We start from the raw sequence: 25,388 nt of genomic DNA, 5'->3' as shown, positions 1-25,388 counted from the left end.
AAAATACCCTCCTACTCCTCCTCCTCCTCACATGCACTTCACACTGTGAGGAGGAGAAGGAGAGCGAGCGAGCGACGGAAGACATGGCCGTCACTCGGAACACATTCCAGTGATGGCCGTGTATTACCCGGCCCTATAGACTTCATGTCCCATTTTTTGACGGCCAGGTTTCCCGGGCCATCAAAAAAAAATTGGTCGTGTGAATAGCCCCATTAGGGGTCTATTATTCTTACTGCGGCCGCGTGACGGGCATTTTATGAACGGCCGTCACACGGCCAGGAAACCCTGCTGTGGCTAGGGATTGGGGATTCCGCTTCAGAAGTGTTTGACGTCGCTGTGTCCATATATGGACACAGTGAAGTCAGGGACTTCTCCTGGAGCGGAAACACATATATGGACACAGTGACGTCAGGCACTTCTGAAGCGGAATCCCCGACTCTATGGCTGGGGATTCCACTACAGGAGAAGTGAGTGACTACACTGTCCATATATGGACACAGCGACGTCACTCACTTCTGAAGTGGAAACCCGACCCCGTGGCCGGGGATTCCGCTACAGGAGAAGTGAGTGACTACACTGTCCATGTATGGACACAGCGACGTCACTCACTTCTGAAGCGGAATCCCCGACCCCGTGGCCGGGGATTCCGCTACAGAAGAAGTGAGTGACCAAACTGTCCATATATGGACACAGTGACGTCACTCACTTCTGAAGCGGAATTCCCGACCTGTGGCAGGGAATTCCTATCCAGGAGAAGTCAGTGACTACACTGTCCATATATGGACATCGAAGTCCGTTAATTCTCCTGGAAAAGGGGGGGGATGGGTGAAACCTACAGGGGACTTGGTGGCATTACATACAGGGAGCTGGGTGGCATTACCTGCAGGGGGCTGGGTGGCATTATCTACAGAGGGCTGTGTGTGGCAACAAATTTAAATGAAATTCATCCGATTTTAAAACGGACAGGGAAAAAAACGGATGCAAAACGGGTCAAAATCGGCCGTTAAAAACGGCAACACGGCTTGGAACGGAACGGATGCAAAACGGATGCAAACCGGCCGGGAAAAACGACCGTTTTGGGCCGTTTTTATCAGGCGACACTTGGACCCTGTCGTGTGAATGAGGCTTAATTTTTTGCAAAACACTTCCCTCTGTAGATGCCACACACTACCCTCTGTAGATACTGCCACAGCCCCCCTGTAGTTAGTGCCACACAGCCCCCTGTAGGCAACGCCACACAGCCCCCCCTGTAGGCAATGCCACACAGCCCCCCCTGTAGGCAATGCCACATAGCCCCCCCTGTAGGCAATGCCACATAGCCCCCCCTGTAGGCAATGCCACATAGCCCCCCCCTGTAGGTAGTGCTGCACAGACCCCTTGTACACAGTCACCCCCCCATAAATGGCACCCCCCCCTACTTTCCTGTAGGGGACGGCTCCAGAAGTCCCTCACTTCACTGTCCATATATGGACAGTGAAGGCAGGGACTTCTCCTGGAGCAGAATCCCCGGCCACATCGCCGGGGATTCCGCTTCAGAAGTCCCTGACGTCACTGTGTCCATATATGGACAGTGAAGCCAGGGACTTCTCCTGGAACGGAATCCCCGGGGATTACGCTTCAGAAGTCCCCGACATCACTGTGTCCATATATGGACACCGTGAAGTCAGGGACTTCTGCTGGAGCGGAAGAGAATCGCCGAAAATAGGGTATGTCCCATTTTTTGATGGCTGGATTTCCCGGGCCGTCAAAAAAAAAAAATCGGCCGTGTGAATAGCCCCATTTCGGGTCTATTGTTCCTACTGCAGCCGTGTGACGGCCGTTTTTTGATTGGCCGTCACACGGCCGGGAAACCCTGTCGTGTGCATAAGGGTTCAGGCCAGGTGATGCCCGTTCCACACTCAGACAGCCCACTGCTGTGAAAATCGTTCATCTGAATGAGCTCTAGGCATTAGTTTGTGGAGGAGACAGGAGAAATGGATACACATTGGATACATTTATAAACTAGAGGAAAAAAAAAAAAGTGAATCCGAAAATGTCAAATATTAGGAAAATAGAAAATCTTTATTGATCAAAACATGAGAATCTAAAACAAGTAAATAACTGGAACAATGAATGAACATGAATTCAAAGTTATATACAAACAGTATATGGCATAAGTAAACACTTATTTATTTGTATCCCTATAAGGAAATTATCCATATAGGTAGGTGTATGTCAGGACAGGACAGAGGAAAGAAAAGTGAAGAGTTTTTTTTAAAAGAAGGCTTACACCTGGTAAGCATGAACAGTACAGTGACTGTATGTAAAGCCTGACAGGACCGCAACTATGTGCTTACCCATATTCAATAGCGTAGTAATTTCACCCAGTAGATAAAGTGGCGCCCCGACGCGCGTTTCGCGTGCTGATTCCCTTTGAGGAAGCAACACGCGAAACGCGTGTCGGGGCGCCACTTTATCCACTGGGTCAAATAACTACGCTATTGAATATGGGTAAGCACATAGTTGCGGTCCTGTCAGGCTTTACATACAGTCACTGTACTGTTCATGCTTACCAGGTGTAAGCCTTCTTTTAAAAAAAACTCTTCACTTTTCTTTCCTCTGTCCTGTCCTGACATACACCTACCTATATGGATAATTTCCTTATAGGGATACAAATAAATAAGTGTTTACTTATGCCATATACTGTTTGTATATAACTTTGAATTCATGTTCATTCATTGTTCGTTATTTACTTGTTTTAGATTCTCATGTTTTGATCAATAAAGATTTTCTATTTTCCTAATATTTGACATTTTCTCTAGTTTATATATCAATGTTTGGAGTTCTTGTCTTTGATAAATGTAGCGGGTGGTTGAGACTCTTTGCATCCCACCCTGATATTTCTGTGTCCTGTGAGACTCTCTGTCAAATTACATTGGATACATATGTAGTTTCTACAAAATACAGCAAACATGCATTAAAGTTGGGGATCTGATCCACACAAAAGAAGGCCAAGTAGCACTCACTGAATGCCAGCTCCCATTGGTTTTCAAAGCATTGACTTGAATAGTTTATTGAGCTACTTTTCAATGATTTAAAAATGGTTGTCCTGTCTGACGTAAGTTAAAGCTTTATTACTGTATAATGAAAATACATTCAAGTTTTTTCATTTTCTCACAATTTGAAAGATCACTAATTGCTTTCTATGAATCAAAACATACTTGTTCACATCCAGAGGCTAAAAACATATCTAGTACTGCTCGAATAGTTGAATATATTAGAATAAAACCTCAGCTGTGTGCGCAGGACTAGGTCAGGACCTTTTCTGCTACAACATAGAAAGGTGGGAAAAAGAAACACAAATCATATTAGATTATAGCATAAATTCATCATACCTTGATGAAGATTTACTCAGGACTGGACAACCTATTTAAGGGAATATTAAATGTATACAATACACAGAAAATTATTTTGAAAATCCCAGCAATTCCTCCCTTGATATCCTCCCTTCCTTGAATCCTATTCGATCTCATACAGAAAAATAATCTGGGAGAAACATATAAAGAATTGTTCTGTCCGTCTTTGGAGATCAGCCATTTTCCCCTCATCCTTCTAACAAGCCTGTGTGTGTGTATGTAAGGCTTCGTTCACATCTGCGTCAGGGTCCCGTTCTGACGTTCCGTCGGACCTTCCTGTCAGTACGGAACCCTGACTGAAACAAAGGGAAACAATAGGTTTCAGTTTACATCACCATTGATTTCAATGGCGACGGATCACGTGCAAATGGTTTCCGTTTGTCTTAGTTGTGCAAGGGTTGTCGTTTTAACGGAATGAATAGCGCAGTCGACTACGGTATTGATTCCGTCAAAACTACGGAACCCTTGCACAATTGGAACAAACTGAAACCATTTGCACCGGATCCGTCACCATTGAAATCAATGGTGATGCAAACGGAAAACCTATGGTTTCCGTTTGCTTCAGTGAGGGTTCCATTCTGACGGAAAGCTCAGAGGGAACGCCAGAACGGAACCCTGACACAGATGTGAACAAAGCCTAATCTGCGCATAAACTGTGAGTATGTAAATACCACCAATAAACAGAGAAGACATGCCAATTCCCTAATATACCCTATTTTATAATCTAGTCCAAGGGAGCTGGGGCTACAGGTTTGTTGAGCATATATGTTTTTTATTAATGCCTTGTCCATGGAGTACCAGGTATACTAAAGCCATGCACATTTGATAGCGGTCAACTATCTCCCCCCAGTAAGGCCAAACGTACATGTTCATTTAATGGCAAGATAAAAAAATAAGCCATAGACAGACCACTCTGGTATCATTTATCTCCTATGGGGAACAGAAGATCAGGCATGTTAAATACCAACATGCCCAATCCTTCTTTCTCCCGATGGCAGATGTTGAATAACTGTTGAGATGCCTCCCATTCACATTAGATTTTTGGTGAGCAATGCCAACTTTATTCTAATGTGAATGTCCATCCTAAACCCACTAACAAGATGTAAGTAAACAAATAATCAATCCAGATATCAGTTCTTGTGGAATGAAGAGTAACCAAGAGTATGTCCTCTATGCCCATTATAATTTATGTATATTGCCTGGTTCCAGTCACATAAATCATACAATATAAGTTGAACTCAATTCATCTCACAGTTAATATCACTTAACCTCTAATTTGTTTATATCTAAAATATACAAACTGATACTTCCTGTTGTACCTTGTTCTGTTACACAGAGTTTAACCCCTTAATGACCGGGCATGTTTGTACCTTAATGACCAAGCCAGATTTGTCAAATCTGGTATGTCTGACTTTATCAGAGAATAACTCTGTGAAAGTTTTGAATATCCAAGTAATTCTGACATTGTTTTTTCGTCACATGTTGTACGTTATTTTAGTGGTAAAAGTAGACTGATACGATTTGCGGAAATTAATTAAAAAATAGAAAAATTGAAGAAATTTTGTAAAAATTACCATTTTCCCCTATTTTTAACTGCAATATGTCACATATGTACACACATACTGTACAATTTTTTTAATTAAATATATATTTCTATCTCTTTACTCCATTTTGGCAGCACTTTTGAAAAAATAAAATAAATTTTCAGCAATTTAGAGGACTTACAAATTAAATAATAATTTTATCAATTTTGAAGTACATTTTGTTTTCCGGCACCAAGCCAGGTTTTCAGAGGCTCATAGGTCTCAGAGTGATGGAGACCCCCACAAATGACCCCATTTAGAAAACTAGACCCCTTAAGGTATTTACCTAAGGGTATAGTAAGTATTTTGACCCCACAGTTTTTTGCTAAATTTAATACATAGCAGGTAAAAAAAAAAAAATTTCACTTTTTTTCATAAAAGTATCAGTTTGAAGACCAATCTCTTTGTAAAGCGACCATGAGAATGAAGAAACACACCACAAAATCTATCACCCTCTTTCTCCTGTTTTCAAAAATGCCCCCATTGTGACCATAATGCGCTGCCTGGACACACGGCAGGACCCAAAATGAAGGGAGCACCCGGAGGCTTTCAGGACTCTTATTTTGCTTGAAAATGTTTTAGGCCCCACTGTACATTTGGAGAGGCTTTGAGCTGCCAGAACGATAGAAACTCCCCATAAACGACCCCATTTAGAAAACTAGACCCCATAAGGTATTTATTTAGGGGTATAGTAATTATTTTGACCCCACAGTTCTTTGCTAAATTTAATGCATATCAGGTGAAAAAAATAATAATTTCACTTTTTTCATAAAAGTATTTGTTTGAAGACCGATTTCTTTGTAAAGCGACCATGAAAATGAAGAAACACACCCCAAAATCTATCACCCTCTTTCTCCTGTTTTCAAAAATACCCACATTGTGGCCCTAATGCGTTGTTTGGACACACGGCAGGGCCCCAAAGGAAGGGAACACCCGGAGGCTTTCAGGACTCATATTTTGCTTGAAAATGTTTTAGGCCCCAATGTACATTTGGAGAGGCTTTGAGCTGCCAGAATGATAGAAACTCCCCATAAACGACCCCATTTCGAAAACTAGACCCCTTAAGGTATTTATCTAGGGGTATAGTTAGCATTTTGACCACACAGGTTTTTCACTAAATATATTGAAATTAGTCTGTAAGAATTAAAATGTACTTTTTTTCTGAAACAACATAGAAATTTTTATTATTTACAAGGAATAACGAAGAAAATGCACCCCAACATTTGTAAAGCAATGTCTCCCGATTACGACAATACCCCATATGTGGTAATAAACTGCTGTTTGGACCCACAGCAGGGCTCAGAAGGGAAGGAGCGCCATATGGATTTATGATTTTGCTGGAATGGTTTTCGGTGCCATGTCGCATTTGCAATGCACTGGAGGGACCAAAACAGTGGAAACCCCCCAAAAGTCACCCCATTTTGGAAAAACCTTCAAGGAATTTTTCTAGGGGTATAGTGAGCATTTAGACCCCACGGGTCTTTTGCAGAGTTTATTAGAATTAGGGCGCGAAAATTAATATCAAAATTTTTTCCACTAAAATGTTGCATTTTCTCATTTTCACAAGGGATAAAGGAGGAAAAAAACAACCATTTTTTTATAAAGCAATTTCTCCCGAGTACGGAAATACCCCACATGTGGTCATACGTTTTTTCATTAGAAATGAATTAACCCTTTCAGGACTGATCCATTTTTTGCTTTCATATTTTAGATTTTCACTCCCCGCTTTCCAAGAGCCATAACTTTTTTATTTTTCCATCAATAGAGTGGTGTGAAGGCTTATTTGTTGCGGGACAATCTGTAGTTTTCATTGGTACCATTTTGGGGTACATGCGATTTTTTTTTATCACTTTTTATTCAATTTTTTTGCAATCCTGAGCAAAAAACAGGAATTCTGACACCGTTTTTTTAGGTTTTTTTTTTGCGGCGCTCACCGTACGCAATAAATGACATTTTTAATTTATTCTGCGGGTTGGTACGGTTACGGCGATACCATATGTATATAGGTTTGGTCCTTTTTTTTAGCGTTTGCGCAATAAAATGACTTATTTATAAAAAAAAAAATTTCTGTGTCACCATATTCTGAGAGCCATAATTTTGTAATTTTTTAGTCAAAAAAGCTGTGTAAGGGCTTGTTTTTTGCGGGACGGATAGAAGTTTTTATTGGTACTATTTTCGGGTACATGCGACTTTTTGATCACTTTTTATTCTTTATTTAGGGAGCGGTGGTGACCCAAAAAATTGCGATTCTGTCGTAGTTTTTTATTGATTTTTTTTGGGGTGTTCATCGTGCGGGAAAAATAACATCGTTTTATAGTTGGGTTCGTTACGAACGCGGTGATACCAGATATGTGTACTTTTTTAACGTGTTCATTTTTTTTCTATAATAAAAGTCTTATTATATGAAAAAAAGCATTTAGTTTTTATAGAACTTATAACTTTTATTTTTACACTTTTTTTAAAACATTTTTATTACTTTTTTAACTTGTCCCACTAGGGGACACTTAGACTTGCAGCTTTGATCGGTGCTAGAGTACATTACACTACACACGTAGTGTAATGTACTCTAACTGTCATTGTGACGTGACTGTCACACTGACAGGAAGCAGAGGAGGAACGGCCGGAGGCTGTTCCTCCGAGGCTTCCGTGCATGGCAACCCGGAGGTCATTATCTGACCTCCGATTGCCGTGACAAGCATCGGTAGCCCCCACGATCACTTCGTGGGGGCTGCTGATGTGCTTCAAACCACTTAAATGCGGCGACGGCAATCCGTCGCCGCACTTAAGGGGTTAACTGCCGAAATCAGCGGCGATGGTCCGCTGTCCGGCAAGACTGATGTCTCAGCTGTCGGGGACAACTGTCAGCGCGGGTCTGTCACTCTGTGTTTACACAGAGTGACAGTTTGAAATGCGGACGAAAATGTACGTCATGGTGCGGGAACTAGCAGCCGACCATGACGTACATTTTCGTCCTTGGTCGTTAAGGGGTTAAACTGTGTTATTGTAAATATACTAAAATATTTATTGTGAAATAACCAAACCTAAAAAAACACTTACAACCTTCTTCTCCGTGCTAATTCAGTAAGTCCAAACTGTCCAGAACAACTTCCTTTTAGTTCTTCTAAACTTACAGTACATTTAGAATTTGTGTGTGTTTATGGTCAAAATTACCTGCTCATATTTTTGTTCATTGTTATTTCTACCGCCATGTAGAATGTGGATGTAGAGAGTAAAAGGTGACATAAAAGTCAGATTAAAGGGAATAGCAAGATATTATTTTGCTTTAAAAGCTCATCAATGTACCTACGTGTAAATGGCCATAGAAGATGGTTGCGCCAACAATTAATTATTGGTACTTCAGTCTCATTTGGGGCATAAACAACACATGGAAACTGAGCAAAAGGACATATCACCCTATACATAGTTATCACATATAAGGTATCCTACAATAGAATGACACAATACTTGCGAGCACACCAACAATTGGAAGATTATATATAAAGGGACACCAAACCTAGCATTGAATGATCAAACTAAAACAGAAAACACATTTGCCCACAGTGTTTTTTCACACTGACCACTAGAGCACACACAATAAGTGGACACGTCCTGTTTTCTGCAGCTCACTTGACAACCTTGGTGTGTACATGAGGAAGAGATCAGTCCAACCCTGTGAAGCATAGTCAAAAAAATAACACCATTGATGTCCTTCTAAACTGGTTGAGGGCCCAAGAAAACCCTCCATTGTTATTGATCCACATACGCAGTCAGTACTCTACACGTATTTTGTTTAGAAGGAGCGGGGTTGGAGCAGCCACCTGGACCTACATTCTACAATTACAACAGTGGTGTGTCCATTACAACACAACAAGGTCAGGAATATTCCCCCTTCCTTTTAGCCAATAAAGAATACCTCAGTGTGGAACTACTACCCTAGTGGTGTGCGGCTTCTGTGTTTTATATTTCTTAGCTTTGGTGTGCAGACTGCGACAGCATGAGAGGAGTCATCTCATTATCGTTAGAAGGTGGGCAAGTTAATGACAACTTTATTGTACTCCTGGAGTCCTAGGTAAGACAGTAAAGAAGGATATAATGCTACACATTATACACACAAACAAGCCTCACTGTTCTCTGAGAGGGGGCTGTACATCACTTCCCAGAGACTGTAATGACATTTGTCTGTCAATTATCTCCCATTCATTGCTGCGACCATAAAGCACACACACCCTGCTACACTGTCTACACAGACAGCAGGAACAAAGTATGTGTTGCCTATATGGAAATATAAAAAAAAGAAACTAAAATTAAATTTATAAAACATTCCCTTTAATTTCTTCCTGATTCGATCCATTTATTTGCTGGCAGATGGTAGAGGAGACAGCCTTAATATCCTTGGTCTCCTACTGCAGACAGAGATGGGGGGGGGGGGCTTTCTCTGTGGCCAGTTGTCTTAAAGTCAGACACATTGTAGGATGGAGAAAGAGGTAAAATGTCTGATCTCCTAGAACACATATGAAAGCTCTATAATTGCTTAGTTTTAATGAAACGTGAGACAAAATAGAATCTAAGGAGAAAATATCTTTTATTTTAGGCGTATATTCTGGGTTTATTGTTCCTTTAAAATACCACCCTAATTCTTACGGTTATGTTCACAAATGAACGCACAAATCTGCACCTTTTCTGGCCGTGGAAGGTTTTCCTCACAGGCGGTTTTTACCAGGTCCTTTGCTTTGGCTCTCTCTCCTTCAGAGTATGCAGCCTGAATCTCTGCTATCGCTGGGCTCTGGTTCACCACTAGCTCCCCAGGAATGGACTGCTTGTTTCCCATACCTGTGGAGCCTAAAGCAAAAAACAAAAAAAAAAACATATTAATGTAAGTAAAAGTCCACTACTTAACTGCCTGAAGACCATCAATATAACAATGGATCTTATTCATTTCTAAACCCTTTAGAACCAGCCTATTTTGGGCCTCTAGGACGAAGCATCTTTAGTCGATTTTTCATCGTTGCATTCCAAGAGCCATAACTTTTTTTGTTTTTTGCAGGACGAGTCATATTTTTTAATAGCACCATTTTGGGGTACATATAAAATTATTTATTAACTTTTATTCACATTTCTTTGGAAGGGATAAAAAAAAACAAAAACAATTCCGCCATTGGTTTTTGCTCCGTTCACTACATAAAAAATTAACGCGCTACCTTTATTATATGCGTTAGTACGACTACAGCTATACCAAAAACGTATATGTTTTTTATGTTGTACTACTTTTGCACAATAGCACTTTTTTTTATGGGGAAAACAATAGTTTTTAGGTCGTCGCATTCCAAGAACCATAATTTTTTTTTCAATCGATGTAGACAATATATGGGCTTGTTTTTTGAGAGACGAGTCATATTTTTTTAATAGAACCATTTTGGTGTACATATAAAAGTTAATGATTAACATTTATTCATTTTTATTTATTTTGTTAAGAAAATAAGGCCTTATTCTCAAGACTGGGTTCGTGTGTGGGCTGATAAAAACAGCCGTTTTTCATCCGTTCCCGGCTGTGTTGCCATTTTTAACGGCCGATTTTGACCCGTTTTGCATCCGTTATTTCACTGTCCTTTTTAAAAATCGGATGAATTTAATTTGTACATTTTTTCCCACACTTCCCTCTGTAGATACTGCCACAGCCCCCCTGTAGGTAGTGCCACACAGCCCCCCTGTAGGTAATGCCACACAGCCCCCCTGTAGGCAATGCCACACAGCCCCACTGTAGGTAATGCCACACAGCCCCACTGTAGGCAATGCCACACAGCCCCCCTGTAAGCAATGCCACACAGCCCCCCTGTAAGCAATGCCACACAGCCCCCCTGTAGGTAGTGCCACACAGACCCCTTGTACATAGTGACACCCCATAAATGGCACCCCCCTACTTTCCTGTAGGGGACGGCTCCAGGAGAAGTCCCTCACTTCACTGTACATATATGGACAGTGAGGTGAGGGACTTCTACTGGATCGGAATCCCCAGCCACAGGGGTGGGGATTCCGCTTCAGAAGTCCCTGACGTCAGTGTCCATATATGGACAGTGAAGGCAGGGACTTCTCCTGGAGTGGAATCCCCGGCCACATTGCCGGGGATTCAGCTTCAGAAGTCCCTGATGTCACTGTGTCCATATATGGACACCCTGAAGTCAGGGACTTCTGCCGGAGCGGAATCCCCAATCCCCGCCCACAGCATTGCCGAAGTTGTGGCCGGGGATTGGGGATTCCGCTCCTACAGGGAGCAAAAAAATACCCTCCTCCTCCTATGCACTTCGCACTGTGAGGAGGAGACGGAGAGAGCGTGATCAACGGAAGACACTTGGAGCACATTCAAGTGATGGCCGTGTATTACCCGGCCCCATAGACCTCTATGGGAGCCGGGCAAACGGCCGAAAATAGGGCATGTCCCATTTTTTGACGGGCGGGTTTCCCGGGCCGTCAAAAAATCGGTCGTGTAAATAGCCCCATTAGGGGTCTATTGTTGCTACTGCAGCCATGTGATGGACGTTTTTTTGAACGGCCGTCACACGGCCGGGAAACCCTGTCGTGTGCATAAGGGCTAAAGCAATTCCATTTCTTTATGTTATTTTTTTATGCCGTTCGCATACGTTTCAAATAATGTCTTTACTTTATTAGATTATTTTATATATATGGTTTTTTTTCAGTTTTTTGTAACACTTTTGAAGTTGGCCATTTTGTATCCAACTTTAGTTTTTTCAATGGGAAGAGGGTCATGTGACATCAAACTTATAGAGAATTTCACAAGAAAAACAATGATGTGCTTGGTTTTAACGTTACTTTATTCTTTCATGAGTTATTTACAAGTTTCTGACCACTTATAAAATGTGTTCAAAGTGCTGCCCATTGTGTTGGATTGTCAATGCAACCCTCTTCTCCCACTCTTCACACACTGATAGCAACACCGCAGAAGAAATGCTAGCACAGGCTTCCAGTATCCGTCGTTTCAGTTGCTGCACATCTCGTATCTTCACAGCATAGACAATTGCCTTCAGATGACCCCATAGATAAAAGTCTAAGGGGGTCAGATCGGGAGGTATTTCTTCTGCGGTGTTGCTATCAGTGTGTGAAGAGTGGGAGAAGAGGGTTGCATTGACAATCCAACACAATGGGCAGCACTTTGAACACATTTTATAAGTGGTCAGAAACTTGTAAATAACTCATGAAATAATAAAGTAACTTTAAAACCAAGCACACCATTGTTTTTCTTGTGAAATTCTTGATAAGTTTGATGTGTGACATGACCCTCTTCCCATTGAAAAAACTAAAGTTGGATACAAAATGGCCGACTTCAAAATGGCCGCCATGGTCAACACCCCCCTCCCATATACTAATGTGCCACAAACAGGAAGTTAATATCACCAACCATTCCCATTTTATTTAGGTGTATCCATATAAATGGCCCACCCTGTATAATTTTTAAGAATTTTTTAGTCTTACTACAAGAATTTACAATGTGATTGTTTGATAGTATACCAAGGTATTCTTGCCCGTCACTGTACAATTGTAAGGCAATGTATTAGGCTGTGCCATGGCACAGCCTAATAGGCATACAGACATGGCTGGCCTGGGAGTCTTTGCCAGGCCTCCAGCTGCCAAACAGCCAGCACTCGCAGATGATGGCGTGGTCCCAGCTTCTGTGCCCACAGTATCACCACAACGTAACTGTACATCGAGGTGCAGGTAGTTAGTCTCCACCACAACAGCTGCGTCCTGGTGACGGTATGGGTTAATAGCAATCTATACACATACTTTTTTTCAGCATGGCAATTATATTAGTCCAGAACAGTACTCAAAAAAGCCTATGAGTTCTGCTTCTTCTGCCCACATAGAGTGACGGACATCTGACCCTGCATACAAACGCATACATGAAAAGCTGTCAATCACAGTGTGTGGGCGGGGGAAGAAAGACTCACAGGCTTTACTAGTCCTGGCAGCATTTAAATAGCTTTTTACATGAAAATACTGAAAACTATAAATCCCTGAGCTCAGTATCTCCCCCTCCATCCTAGTAATTCTGCAGGTAGGGTAACATAGGTGACTGCAACGGAATCATTACCATTGAAAATAATAGTAATGCAAACGGAAGCTATAATTTCCGTTTATCTGTTCCGCTGACGGAATAGATGAATGAAAACCCCAAACGGAAACCGATGCTTATGTGAACAGGTACTAACAGATAAAATATTTCTACTGCAAGGTTGATAAACACGGCGATGGCAGAATTAACATAAGGAGGGATCTTTGGGGCATGTTTTCAGTTTTTGTTCAAGTTCAATACTATAGCATAAAAAAAGACAGCAAATAACGTGACATAATGTTGGGGTGACCTTGGCACAGCTACAAGCTGAGGATATAAACAACTTTTGTAGAAAATAAAGATTCTGACAGATGGAGTTCTTCTTAGTACCCATTATGGAAGCTTTTGAGTGCAGATAATAAACCACAGGAATTTGATATCACACTATGTATTTCTGGTTATCTTACAAGAAAAGAGCCAACTGAAAATACTGACAAAACAGACAGGGATTTGTTATAGAAAGGACGGTACTTTTATGTAACTAAACGTTGTGGATTCAGGCTAAGTTCACACTAGCGTTACTATATGTTTACCTCTCTTCCGTCAAAGGAAAAAAAAACAGAAACCTAGCGAACGGAGACAAACGGAAAGCAACTGAAACAAAATTACCAATAGTACCAATCAATAGTAATTCTAACGGAACCGTTGCTTTCCGTTTAATCTTTCGATCCTCTCTTTATCTGACGGAAGAGAGGTAAAGGTATAGTAACGGTAGTGTGAAAGAAGCCTAAGAAGGGTCCCAGGATTGCTAGTACGGGAACAGTCACTGCTGAAATTTCAACAGAAGGGGAACAGAAGCTTTCCTCTAGTTTTAGGCTTACATAATGCAGACATATCTGGTTAATTATTCAGCAAGTCCCTGAGACATCTGAGAGGACTCCTGAGGTTTATATCAACAACAGCAGCTTCTGAGCCTCTAATATCAGTTCTGAAGGACAAATTCATTCTTAACTCTTGACACCCCAGAAGAGAACATTTGTTCTGCCAATTCATTTCTCATGAGAATCTAAGACTTAGTGGAATTCGAATATCATCAATAGATTCATATAAATTATATGAAATAATAGTAATGAAAATAAAATAAAAAAATGAATATTTTATTATCATTATTTCTATTATTAATATGGCTTCAATGTCTTGGGTAGCTCTATACATTGTAACAATTTACAAGCAATGCAATGTTAGTGAAGGGCAATTGCTGGAATTTTAGTGACAATTGAGATTCCAATTCTAATCTACTAGGAATGTTGACGTATAATAAAAAATACCCTGCAAATATCATGAATACATTTTTGGGTGATATTGATGCAATTTTCACCAGATTACCTATGGTTGACGGTGTATAAACAAGGCCTTGCAGGGGTACAGAAATTACAACGACTGGGGAGAAAAAGAATATTAAGAGAGATAAAATCACCCCGAGCCCTAATGCACACACACAGGCATATTACGGCTCTATCCAACCTTCAAGTTGTATGGAGCCATAATACAATACCCAGACTTCAATGCGGCCCTACTGCCCAATTTCAAACAGAGGTATAGAGTTTTTTTGCTAGATTTCTATAGAATACCTCCATAAATAGCATAGTGAGGCACACGGCAGGTCTATAGCTCCATAGTAAGGACTTCATGTGCCTCCATACTAAAAAATTGTTGAATAAAATAAAAACACACAACACAGAACACATTGTACTCACCCACAAAATCTCATGTTATCATGAGAATAATAATCCATTTCTCATACCACGTCCAGAGCTGCATTTAATATCAACAACTTAATTTTATTATGGATTTATAGTGGATGCCCCTATCCACGACCTTCAGCGCAAAGGGGAGAAGATATTTCGGACGTGCATACATGGAATATTATGATGAGATTATTCAGAACAACTCTGTGTTCTCCACGGCAACGCATGGGAATAAATGGAGTGGAATTACACAGATTACATAGCGTTCATGCAGAAATCCTCTGCTTCTTGCACAACAAGCACATGTGATGAATACCATGTAATACAGGTAGGATCAAAACACAGGAAAACAACTGACCTTTTCATCATTCAGAAGCATCAGCTGGTTGAATGGAACCGACTACATGAAGACAAGCATCTTCCATAGAGCACATGAGTCATTCTCAGTATGGATGTAAATGACCTTCCTGCAATGAAAGCATCTTTGGATACAAGGACCTTGTGCTGAGGCTCGCTCACCTCAGACAGGCGGAGATAACAGAGAAGGAGGGGGAGACAGCTTCGTCTGAAATCTTCCTGGCAATTTTCAATTCCCTGTCCCATTATAGTGTGACATAAGCTTCCGACCCTTCAGAGGGATTTTAGGAAGAAAAGATAGGTTAGTGCTGCTGGTGTTCTCCCGTTATGTCAACATTGTTTTCTTCTGCTGAAATGGAATGCTCAATTCCACATATTTTGCCGGAAAAGGGTCGATTCTTCCCAATGTTATACCTCTTTGGCAAAACCGGCATGCTGATTCTCTGCAGTCATGCAAGAGCAGCTCTCAGGCACCTGTACAATTCACTCCCACAATATGAGATGTCAGGCAAGGGGCTGACAGTCTCCAAAGAGTAATATAAGATTGTCGACAGGATCTGCTATGTCCATGGACAAAAAAAAAAGACCTTTAACGTTACCCCTACCTTGACCCATCAACGGTTCCTTTCTGTATAATTCTCCAGCATTTCACTTCTATTTCTTTCTATTAGATTATCTTGTAATGATAAACACAGGAAAAATAAGATGCTAATTTAATGAAAGTAGTCTTCTGGATTTCTACTTGTCAGCAGTGTATAGGTATATGCCCTTAGGAATGTGTTAGGATGTTCATGTCCACCTTCAACTCAATCAAGGTGTAAAAAAGAAAAAGAAAAGTATTCTTCCACATTTCCATAGTTCCCCCACATACCGGTCATTAACAGGACCCACTAACTCCAGCCGATACCCCCTAGCCCAGACATGGGCAAACTACGGCCCGCGGGCCACATACGGCCCGTTAGGCTTTTTAATCCGGCCCGCCGAACTTGTCCAAATTATAGTAAAAACCTCCTTTTTTTTCCCCTTTCCCTGCAATGCCCACGTTTTCCCAATAGATGGCGCACTCAAAACACATTGACCGTTGTTAATGTGGCGCGTATTTCTCTTTATTTCACTTTAATTTTCACTTCGTTTCACGTCACCATTAAGCCCTTCAGCTGCAGGTAGGATATTTAATACAGCCTATGTCTGTGTGCTTGGCAACGATACACGTGTACTGTTTGCGCGTGAAGGCGAGGGTGTCCGTGGCGAGTTTGTAGAGCGTGCGGTCAGGACAATCCATCCATGATTTTGCGGAGTTTAACACAAGTAGATATTATTGAGCTTGAGTATTTCGTTGTGTAATAATATGTTTTGAATGTTGAAAGTGATTCCATTTTTCAATAAATGTTGATTTCTTTAACTTTGCACCTTCGATTGAAACTTATTAAAAACAGACGCAATCTTGATAAATCACAGTGCGTATGTTATTTTAATCTATTTACATTTCCTCCTCCCAGTATCTGCGAAATAGTATGTAAATGCCATATCTTGCATATTCCTTGAGACAAATTTATTAACTGATAAGGGCTATTTTTCACATTTGAAAGACAGTTAATAAATTGGGTTGTAGTGTTCTTACTGTGCTATGAGGTTTGCACACACTACATTTAATGCTTTAGTATATCCGGCCCAAACACTCCCTCCAAATGCTCCTGGCCCGGCCCCTCTGTCAAATTTTAGAACCCATTGTGGCCCGCGAGTCAAAAAGTTTGCCCACCCCTGCCCTAGCCAATGTACAATTAAAGGGGTTTGGCCACGTTGCATTGTCAGACCAAAACCTTCCAATAATATTTCAGAGACAAAATCTACACTAACCAAGTCATTTGTACCTGTACGAGTTCATATTTCATTTATTTTCAGCCCTCCGTATCTACCCCTTCGTCTCACCGAAGGAGCGAAGCAGGGCAGGCAGGCAGATGATACGGCACATGTGACTGCAGCTCAGGCACTTTAAGTAGGACTCACATTTTTTATTCTATAATGCTAACTCTCCAGCAATATTCCAGCAGTGTCATTTGTTTATTTCCAGCTCAGTTGCATCTATACAATTTGAACCCTTTCATTATGGGCGGCTGTGTCACGCGTTCTTAGTCTGACCACCAGAATAGACCATGCTCTCACGTGTAGACAGTAGGTCACTCTCCCCTTTGTGGTTGACTTCCGGTGAACTACAGGATTACATGATCACCAATCAAATCTCTCCTGGCAGCTCTGAGACTCCTCCCCTTCCCACTCTCCTGTATGTCTCTCCATACATATAGTGCTACTGAAGAGATTATTTCTGCCCTAAAGGAGCAGGAATGAAGTGATATAATAGGTGAGTCCATACAATGATTAGCTGCAGAGAGATTATACTCCTATGACTCACTCTGTTTATACCAACGGTGAGTACTGTGCGCAGAATCCCAGTGAATTTCTATGAGACGCTGCTCCTCACTGCCTCTCGTGTAAAAAGTGACGGAGAGAAATACTGTATATCGCAAGCAGGAGATAGGAGAGACAGGCTGACCTACATAGGATACACTGAGACTGCAGTGTGAGGACAAATATCACTTGCTGCACTTATTTAGGAGCAAGTGCAGTGTTATGAAACTCCGCCCCCTCTGCAAAGCCAGATGCATTATAGGAAATTAGGTATGCATTAGAGGAACAATTTTAGAGGGGAAGAAGGAATCAAGATGGCAGACAACCCATAAATGGTACATCAAATTAACAAGTATACACAAGGAATACACCAGAGCCTTTACGTTTTTCTTTAATAATAGCCTATGCTGCACTATATAGGCAAAATCCTACAATTCTCAGCATGCATTAGCAGTCGTCCCCCCCCACCTCCCCTGCGGCCAGCATTCCTGTGTTCTTCTACCTTATATTATAGTCCATCCAGATAGGTCCCAGCATGTACTATTCAGTAAATAAACAAAAACACACGTCTGCCTGCAGGAACTATACTATGCACATGACATGCCTCTTCTCCAGCTGCCAGACAGCCAGCAAGAAAGACGATTTGCTCAAGTGGGAATCCTTGTGCCGTGGAACAAAACGTAGCATCAACGGTGTATGTGTAACCGGACCGATAGACATCATATCTGTTACGTCTATGGCCGCGGCCCGTCGTTCTGACTTACCCCCCTACGGCCGCGGCCATGGACACTAGAGTTCTCTGCGGCGTCTCCCTCCTGTGAGACGCTGACACTCACTTCCTGGATCTGAGACGGTCTCCCGCAGGGAGCGCGCACGCCCGGCCTTAAAGGGCCAAGGCGTGCACAATTGCAGGAAGTCTGCAATCAGTCCAGAATGCTGCTTGACTATAAAAAGGGCTCTGCCCTCTTGATCATTGCTTGAGCTTTGTTGTGTACCTAAAGTTTATCTTGCAAATGGTCTCCTAGTGTTTTCCAATTCCCAGTGTTCCTGCTGCCTGTACCCTGTATCCCGTGCCTCTGTGCCATCTAGAGTTGAAGTCAAGTTGTGTCTTCCGCTTCATCTACTGTGTCACACCCCGCCAGGTGTCTGTTTACTGGCGGAGCCTTATCTTCAGCCTGAATCACCGCTACTGTCTACATTGCCTCAGGTACCCTTTCTGGACTATAGACTCTGTACTGTACCTGTTTGGCCAGCTGCTATCCCGCTACACGGTACGGCCCAGTGGGTCCACACCCCGCGCCGTGACAATATCATTATTTGACAAAAGGTGGCAAATAAGGAAAAAACTTTTTTAATAACTGTAATCTACATGTTATTTGATTTTGCATTTCTAGTTTGCTTATGGGCATTTCTGATAATGGGATAATCACATTAATACTGTGAGTATTTATCGGCTTTGCTATAATGAATTACTTTTGGAATATCGTTAGTTATTATTTAGACAGCAATTTTCCTTTTTTCAAGCTGCCTCAAGAATCGTAAAGAGTAAGAGGATGACATTACAGTGGTACCTTGTCAGTGCACTATGCTGTCAAATCAGGAGAAAGAAGGGCATTAGAAGAGGGAATTCTTTGCTATATTAACAGCTTCTAGCTTTATGGATGGAGCCCACATGCTTATTTATCTCCCTGGATCCTATTTGAAACAGAGGAAGTCAGGCAGTACTCTCCCCAATAGTTTGTTTTATGTTTAACAGAGTGCACAAACACAAGTGGCTGAACCTTTTAGCCAGTAGAACATGTAAACCGGTGTTAAAGAAATGGTCAACACTTCAATATAGGTGTGATCCTGCACAAATTAGTTTATAAAAGACATCCATGTCAGGCAACACGCCACTGTGTAACATTAAAATGTGTTAACAACGTTTCATGTGAAAAGGCTACCAAACACAAAAAAAAAAAAAACTATAACAAAATATGTATTACAGTAGAGGTTTTATAGCAATCATTATACATGCATAAAATAATGTACAGTAATCTACAGAGGCGCATCATAAGTTATAGAGAAATGCATATCCTGGCTAGGGATGTCACGATACCAGAATTTGGACTTCGATACCGATACTTCGTGTAGTATTGCGATTTCGATACCAAAACAATACTTTGCCAACAGTAATAAAAAAATAAAAAAAAATGTTCAATTTTCTGGTGTGATGAATTTTGACTGTGCCTCACAATAGTAATTAACCCCATCATGTTTCTCAGTCATAATGGGTTAATGGATAAGGTACATGATGGGGTTAATTACTATTAATGTGAGGCACACATAGGTTAAATTCATCACACCTCGTGCCCCCCAATAAGTGAAAGAAAGTCGTTTTCATTCAATTTTTTTTACAGCGTACACATCATAAATGATGCAAAAAAATTGTTGCGAAGGTTATTACGTCCGCGCCATATATATATTTTATTTTTATTGTAAAAAATGTGTATGTATTTTTTTAAATGTAATATTACTTTGTTTTTACTTTATTTTTAAACTTTAATGTACTGGCATATATCTATATACTGATAGTACACAGGCAGTTGTTAGTACATACCTAAGTATGCCTTAACAACAGGAAATATGGTAAGACAGCCCTGGGCTGTCTGCCCATATATAGTATGCCCCTCAATCGAGTCACAGGGATTCCTGTCATGCGATCCAAGGGGCATCCCCCCTTCTCATTTTCTCCTGAATGCTGCAGTCAGCTTTGATCGCAGCATTCAGGGGAATAATGGCGGAGATGAGAGGTTTCTCTGATCTCTGCCGTTATAGAGCAGGAGTGTGGCTGTGTAATACAGCCATTGCCCCGTTCCGGACAACAAGTGCACGCGGTCAGCATGAGGTAATGCGGCCGGCACTGCACTAATGAGCGGCGGCGCAGGAACTGAAGACAGAATGTGGGGGGTGTTTTGCAGTGCGCCCGCCATATTCTGTCTTTAGTGCAGCCCCTCATTTGCGCAACGCTGGCCGCATCACATCATCCTGACGGCGCACACATCTCAGGACTCCTGAGAGGGGCAATGACTATCACATAGCCGCAGTCCCGCTCTCACAACATTCATGTGTTACTATACTTAGCTGTGCAGCCGCACAGCTAAGTGTCGAAATACATGAAATAACGGTATCGAACCGTGTGCGGGTACACGGTATCGTAGTTTCGATGCACCGTGCATCCCTAATCCTGGCATCATAAGTAAATGCTTAAATGGGACCATTCACCTCTTCTGAAATGTCTATTCTAGTAAATACCTGTATTCCCCATAAAATACAATTTCTTGAACATATTATCTTACTACTCTGGGCTGTTTCTGTTATTCCTTTTAGCAATTTATAAATAAATTAAAACTGGATGCTACCATTCCCCTTGTCAAAGAGGCGTGTACCTACAGTCTCACTCCGTCGGCATTGATTGGACAGTGTCAGACTGTGTAGGGACACCCCCCCCCCCCAACTAGTAGCACCCTGTTGTCAATTTATTCATAAAATTCTAGGAGGAATAATAGAGGAACGCCATAACTTAGAATTCTAAGAAAATATATTCCAGAATTGTTATTATATGGGGAATACAATTATTTACTAGAACAGACATGACAGGAGAGGTGACATGTCCTCTTTAAAAAAGTGTAATTGCTTAGTAGGTACTTAATATAAACAATAGGGGGTATACCAAAATGTATAGGTGTATAAGTAGAGATCCCCAATGTGTAGTAGACCAGACTTTAAGCAAAAAGTGGAATATCTTTTTGTCATTCAGTGCATCAGAGAGAGAAAAAATTGGGTAATTTCACTGCTTCCACGGAGTGTAAAGAAGTCAGGATTAGAATACGGAATTCTTTGAGTGTAAAAAAGAAATAGGCGAAGTGCTGGCAAAAATCCCCAATTCTTTCTCTCTCTGATAAACACATGTAGATCGGTTCCTGCACCGAATCCCGGGAAGGAGAAGCCAGGCTGCAGCCCACCTTCTGGAACGAAACCAAGAAGGGATTGATTACAGGAGTTGCACCCGCCAACACAACCACCATAGGGGAGTATACTTCTCTATTCAGACCTTCCTGTTGGGAGTATTTTAAACAGTTTTTATCATAATTTCACTCACGCTTGGTTGACCAATAGTGTTAATGAATGGGTCAAAAAATGAGAAACAATGAAATAAATATATGCTTGTATTCTGGATCATGTTCTATCCTGTGAACATTTCATTGACCTAGTTTTCTGTGTATTCCAGAATCAAAAATATACGTTTCATTTGCAATAACATCTATTGCTCTGGAAAAAAAATGGCATTCTATAACAACGTCCCAGTGTTACACAAACAGACCATTAATATCAATGTGAACTGCGTAATCTTTAATTTCTTCCCTCACAAATTGCAACTAAATATTGAGGGTCCAAGGAGTGGGCACCCTATCATTGTCACAGGACACTAACAAAAAGGGATTGTCAAGAGCTGCCAGCCACTTAAAATAGTAACACCGCCTGTTACTTTAACAAGTTGAAAGAAAAATAGAAGATATTGGCATAGCAACTATAGAATAATAAGCCTTAAAGGGGTTGTCCACCTTCTGACAACTGATGACCTATCCACCGGATAGGTCATCAGAATATCATCACTGTGGGTCAGACACCCGGACTCCGCACCGATAAGCCGCTCCGGCACTGCAGTTCAGCCGCTATTCCGTGGCCGGAGCCAACTGCTTCCGGCATGAACGTCCGGTGCACGTAGGCACCAGACCAGCAGATATGTGCGGGGCCCGCGTGTCTGACCCCCACAGATCATGTACTGATGACCTATCCAGGGGATAGGTAATCAGTTGTCAGAAGGTGGAACACCCCTTTAATCCTCATAAGAGAGATTATCAATCTAGACATGTATATAATTCAGTAAATGTCTCTGTAAACCAATTGTGTTGCAAAAACTATACAAATAAAGTATAAAAGGCAAGTATGTGTAAGGGTGTTGCTTCTTCTGAAACATTAACTATTTGGCTGAGCTGTATAACTGACATCTATGCCGACGGACTTAATACAGTATAGTGACAGCCAGCATGATGGCCGCATATCCATATATAATGTTCTACTACAGATTCAGGTTAGTTTTTTTATACTAACCCCATTCATTAAAACAAATAAAAGACAAGGACAATGTAAAATTATATCTGCGTTGTGTGTGTGGACTGCATAGGTTAAGTTGAATTGAATTGTTGAGTTTAAGTGTCACAGTGTAAGGCTCTATTCACTTCTGCGTTGGAGCCTACGTCACATTTGACGGAAAAAATAGCGGAGAATGCAGACTTTTTTTCTTGGCAAACGACAGGCACCATTACAGAACCTGATGGACACTATTATAAGTCAATGGGGTCGGTTGGGCACCATGCTGTCCATCACGAGACGGTTCATCTACAGCTTGAATTCACTTTTTCTGCTCCTATGAAAGAACAGAAAAGCGGAATTCACACTGCAGATCTGAACTCAGCCCTACAAGTTAAACCAGGTTACAGCAAAGAACAAATGCTCCAGTATAATGAAGGGGTGGACCTTGGCTGGCATGGAAACTTTCCTTTGTAAGTGGTAGTTGACACCACAGAATGTTCCTCATATCCTGGAATTGAAATCAACTGAATAAGGCTTCGTGCACATCTGCGTTGGGGTCCCGTTCTGACGTTCCGTCTGAGGTTTCCATCAGAACGGGACCCTGAACAGACACAAACGGAAACCAGAGGTTTCCGTTTCCATCACCATTGATTTCAATGGTGACGGATCCGGTGCCCATGGTTTCCGTTTGTGTCTGTTGTGCACCGGACCTGTAGTTTTGCCGGAAGCAATAGCGTAGTCGACTACCACAACGCAGATGTGAACGAAGCCTAAAATGTTCCCTGTATTGTTAGAAATGTTCCCTGTACGGTTTTTCAGTTTGCTCTGGGAGCGAAAACTTGTAACATTTTCCCTTCCCAGATGTTTATATTAGGTAGTCATAATAATGTTGCACTCCAGCACAGTTTCCACCAAGCAGCCTCAGGCTCTGTTTCTAAAAGAGCCATGACAGATAAGGCTCTGTTCACATTTGTATTGTGGCTTCCTTTAACCCATTAGTAACCGACCCATCGTGTTTCTACGTCGGTCACTAACGGGCCTTATTCCGATGCCATAGACTTTTTACGTCGCGGCATCGGAATAAGTAAACAGAGCAGGGAGCTGTCAAATCTCCCTGCTCTCAGCTGCCAGAGGCAGCTGAGGGCTGGGAGCGTCCCTGCTCTGCCGGGTGAGATCGATATTAGTATCGATCTCACCCGTTTAACCCCTCAGATGCGGTGCTCAATAGCGAGCTCCCTCTCTCTCCCACCGACACCCGGCGATACGATCGCCGATTGTCTGTGTCTCTAATGGCAGCCGGTGGCCTAATAAAGGCCCCCAGGTCTGCCTGTAATGAATGCCTGCTAGATCATGCCGCAGGCATGACCTAGCAGATGCCTGTCCGTTTTAAACGGACAGGCATAATACACTGCAATACAGAAGTATTGCAGTGTATAATAATAGCGATCGCAGAATCGCATATTATAGTCCCCTAATGGGACTAGTAAAAAAGTAAAAAAAAAAGTTTAATAAAGTTAATAAAAAAAAAAAAGTGTAAAAAAAAAATGAAAAACCCACTTTTTCCCCTTACAAACTGCTTTAGTATTAAAAAAACAAAATAAAAAGTAAAAAAGTTACACATATTTGGTATTGCTGCGTCCGTAACGACCCCGACTATAAAGCTGTTACATTACTTAACCCGCACGTGAACGCCGTAAAAAATGAAATAAAAAAAAAAGACAGAAAAATTGCTGTTTTCTGTGAATCCTGACTTTAAAAAAATGTGATTAAAAAGTGATCAAAGTCGCATCTACTCCAAAATGGTACCAATAAAAACTACAAGTCGTCCCACAAAAAAAAAGCCCTCATACAACCGCATAGGCGAAAAAATAAAAACGTTACGGCTCTTCAAATATGGAGACACAAATCATTTAGAAAAAAAAAGCGTTTTTACTGTGTAAAAGTAGTAAAACATACAAAAACTATACAAATTAGGTATCGTTGCAATCGTAACAACCCGCTGAATAAAGTTATTGTGTTATTTATACCACACGGTAAACGGCATAGATTTAGGACGTAAAAAAGAGTGGCGAAATTTCAGATTTTTTTCTATTCCCCCCCCAAAAAAAGTTAATATGTACCTCAAAATGGTGCTATTAAAAAGTACAGAGTTATAGCTCTTGGAATGCGACGATTGAAAAACGTAAAAAATAGCTTGGTCGTTAAGGTCTAAAATAGGCTGGTCATTAAGGGGTTAATAATACCGTGGGGTATAGTGTTTATTGTATACAAGTGTATTGCACTTTTGGACACAGCTGGAGTTGCATATTGTCATACGTTTGCCCATTAAAGTCTTGCGCACGTCAGCGTATATGGTGGTATGAATTGAGCCTTACATTTGTCCTTTAATTTGCAGACACACTTTACATGTTACCTGGACCTGTCCGCCAGCTTTGTTAGTTTTGCCAGACCTGATGACTGTAGTTTAACTGGTTGCCGACACAGGACGAGTATGCTCGTCCTGAGCGGAGAGTACTTTGCGCATTAGGACGAGCATTCTCGTTCCTGTGTGACAGCCGTCTCTGCGCGCGATCGAGAGCGGGGCAACGGCTGTAATACACAGCCACGGCCCCGCTCTGACAGCGGAGAGGAGAGAAACATCTTCTCTCCGCCGTTAACCCTTTGAACGCCGCGATGAAAGCTGATCGCGGCGTTCAAA

General features: G+C 41.6%; 1 protein-coding gene across 4 annotated transcripts in view; it reads right to left on the bottom strand.

Annotated features, from left to right (window-relative positions):
- Positions 1-25,388, bottom strand: part of LRRK1 (leucine rich repeat kinase 1) — a 126,981-nt gene that overhangs the window by 73,191 nt on the left and 28,402 nt on the right. For 3 of the 4 annotated variants that reach the window (XM_075858257.1, XM_075858259.1, XM_075858258.1), the window contains exon 3: positions 9,654-9,817. In XM_075858257.1, the coding sequence (XP_075714372.1) occupies positions 9,654-9,817 (164 nt within the window). Of the gene's footprint in view, positions 1-9,653; positions 9,818-15,149; positions 15,621-25,388 lie in introns of those variants that run through there. The other variant, XM_075858260.1, reaches the window with a different exon arrangement.

This window comes from Rhinoderma darwinii, chromosome 3 (genome assembly GCF_050947455.1).
Source record: "Rhinoderma darwinii isolate aRhiDar2 chromosome 3, aRhiDar2.hap1, whole genome shotgun sequence".
Taxonomy (NCBI): domain Eukaryota; kingdom Metazoa; phylum Chordata; class Amphibia; order Anura; family Rhinodermatidae; genus Rhinoderma; species Rhinoderma darwinii.
Note: the sequence above shows the minus strand (reverse complement) of the source record. Positions and strands in the feature narration are given on the sequence as shown.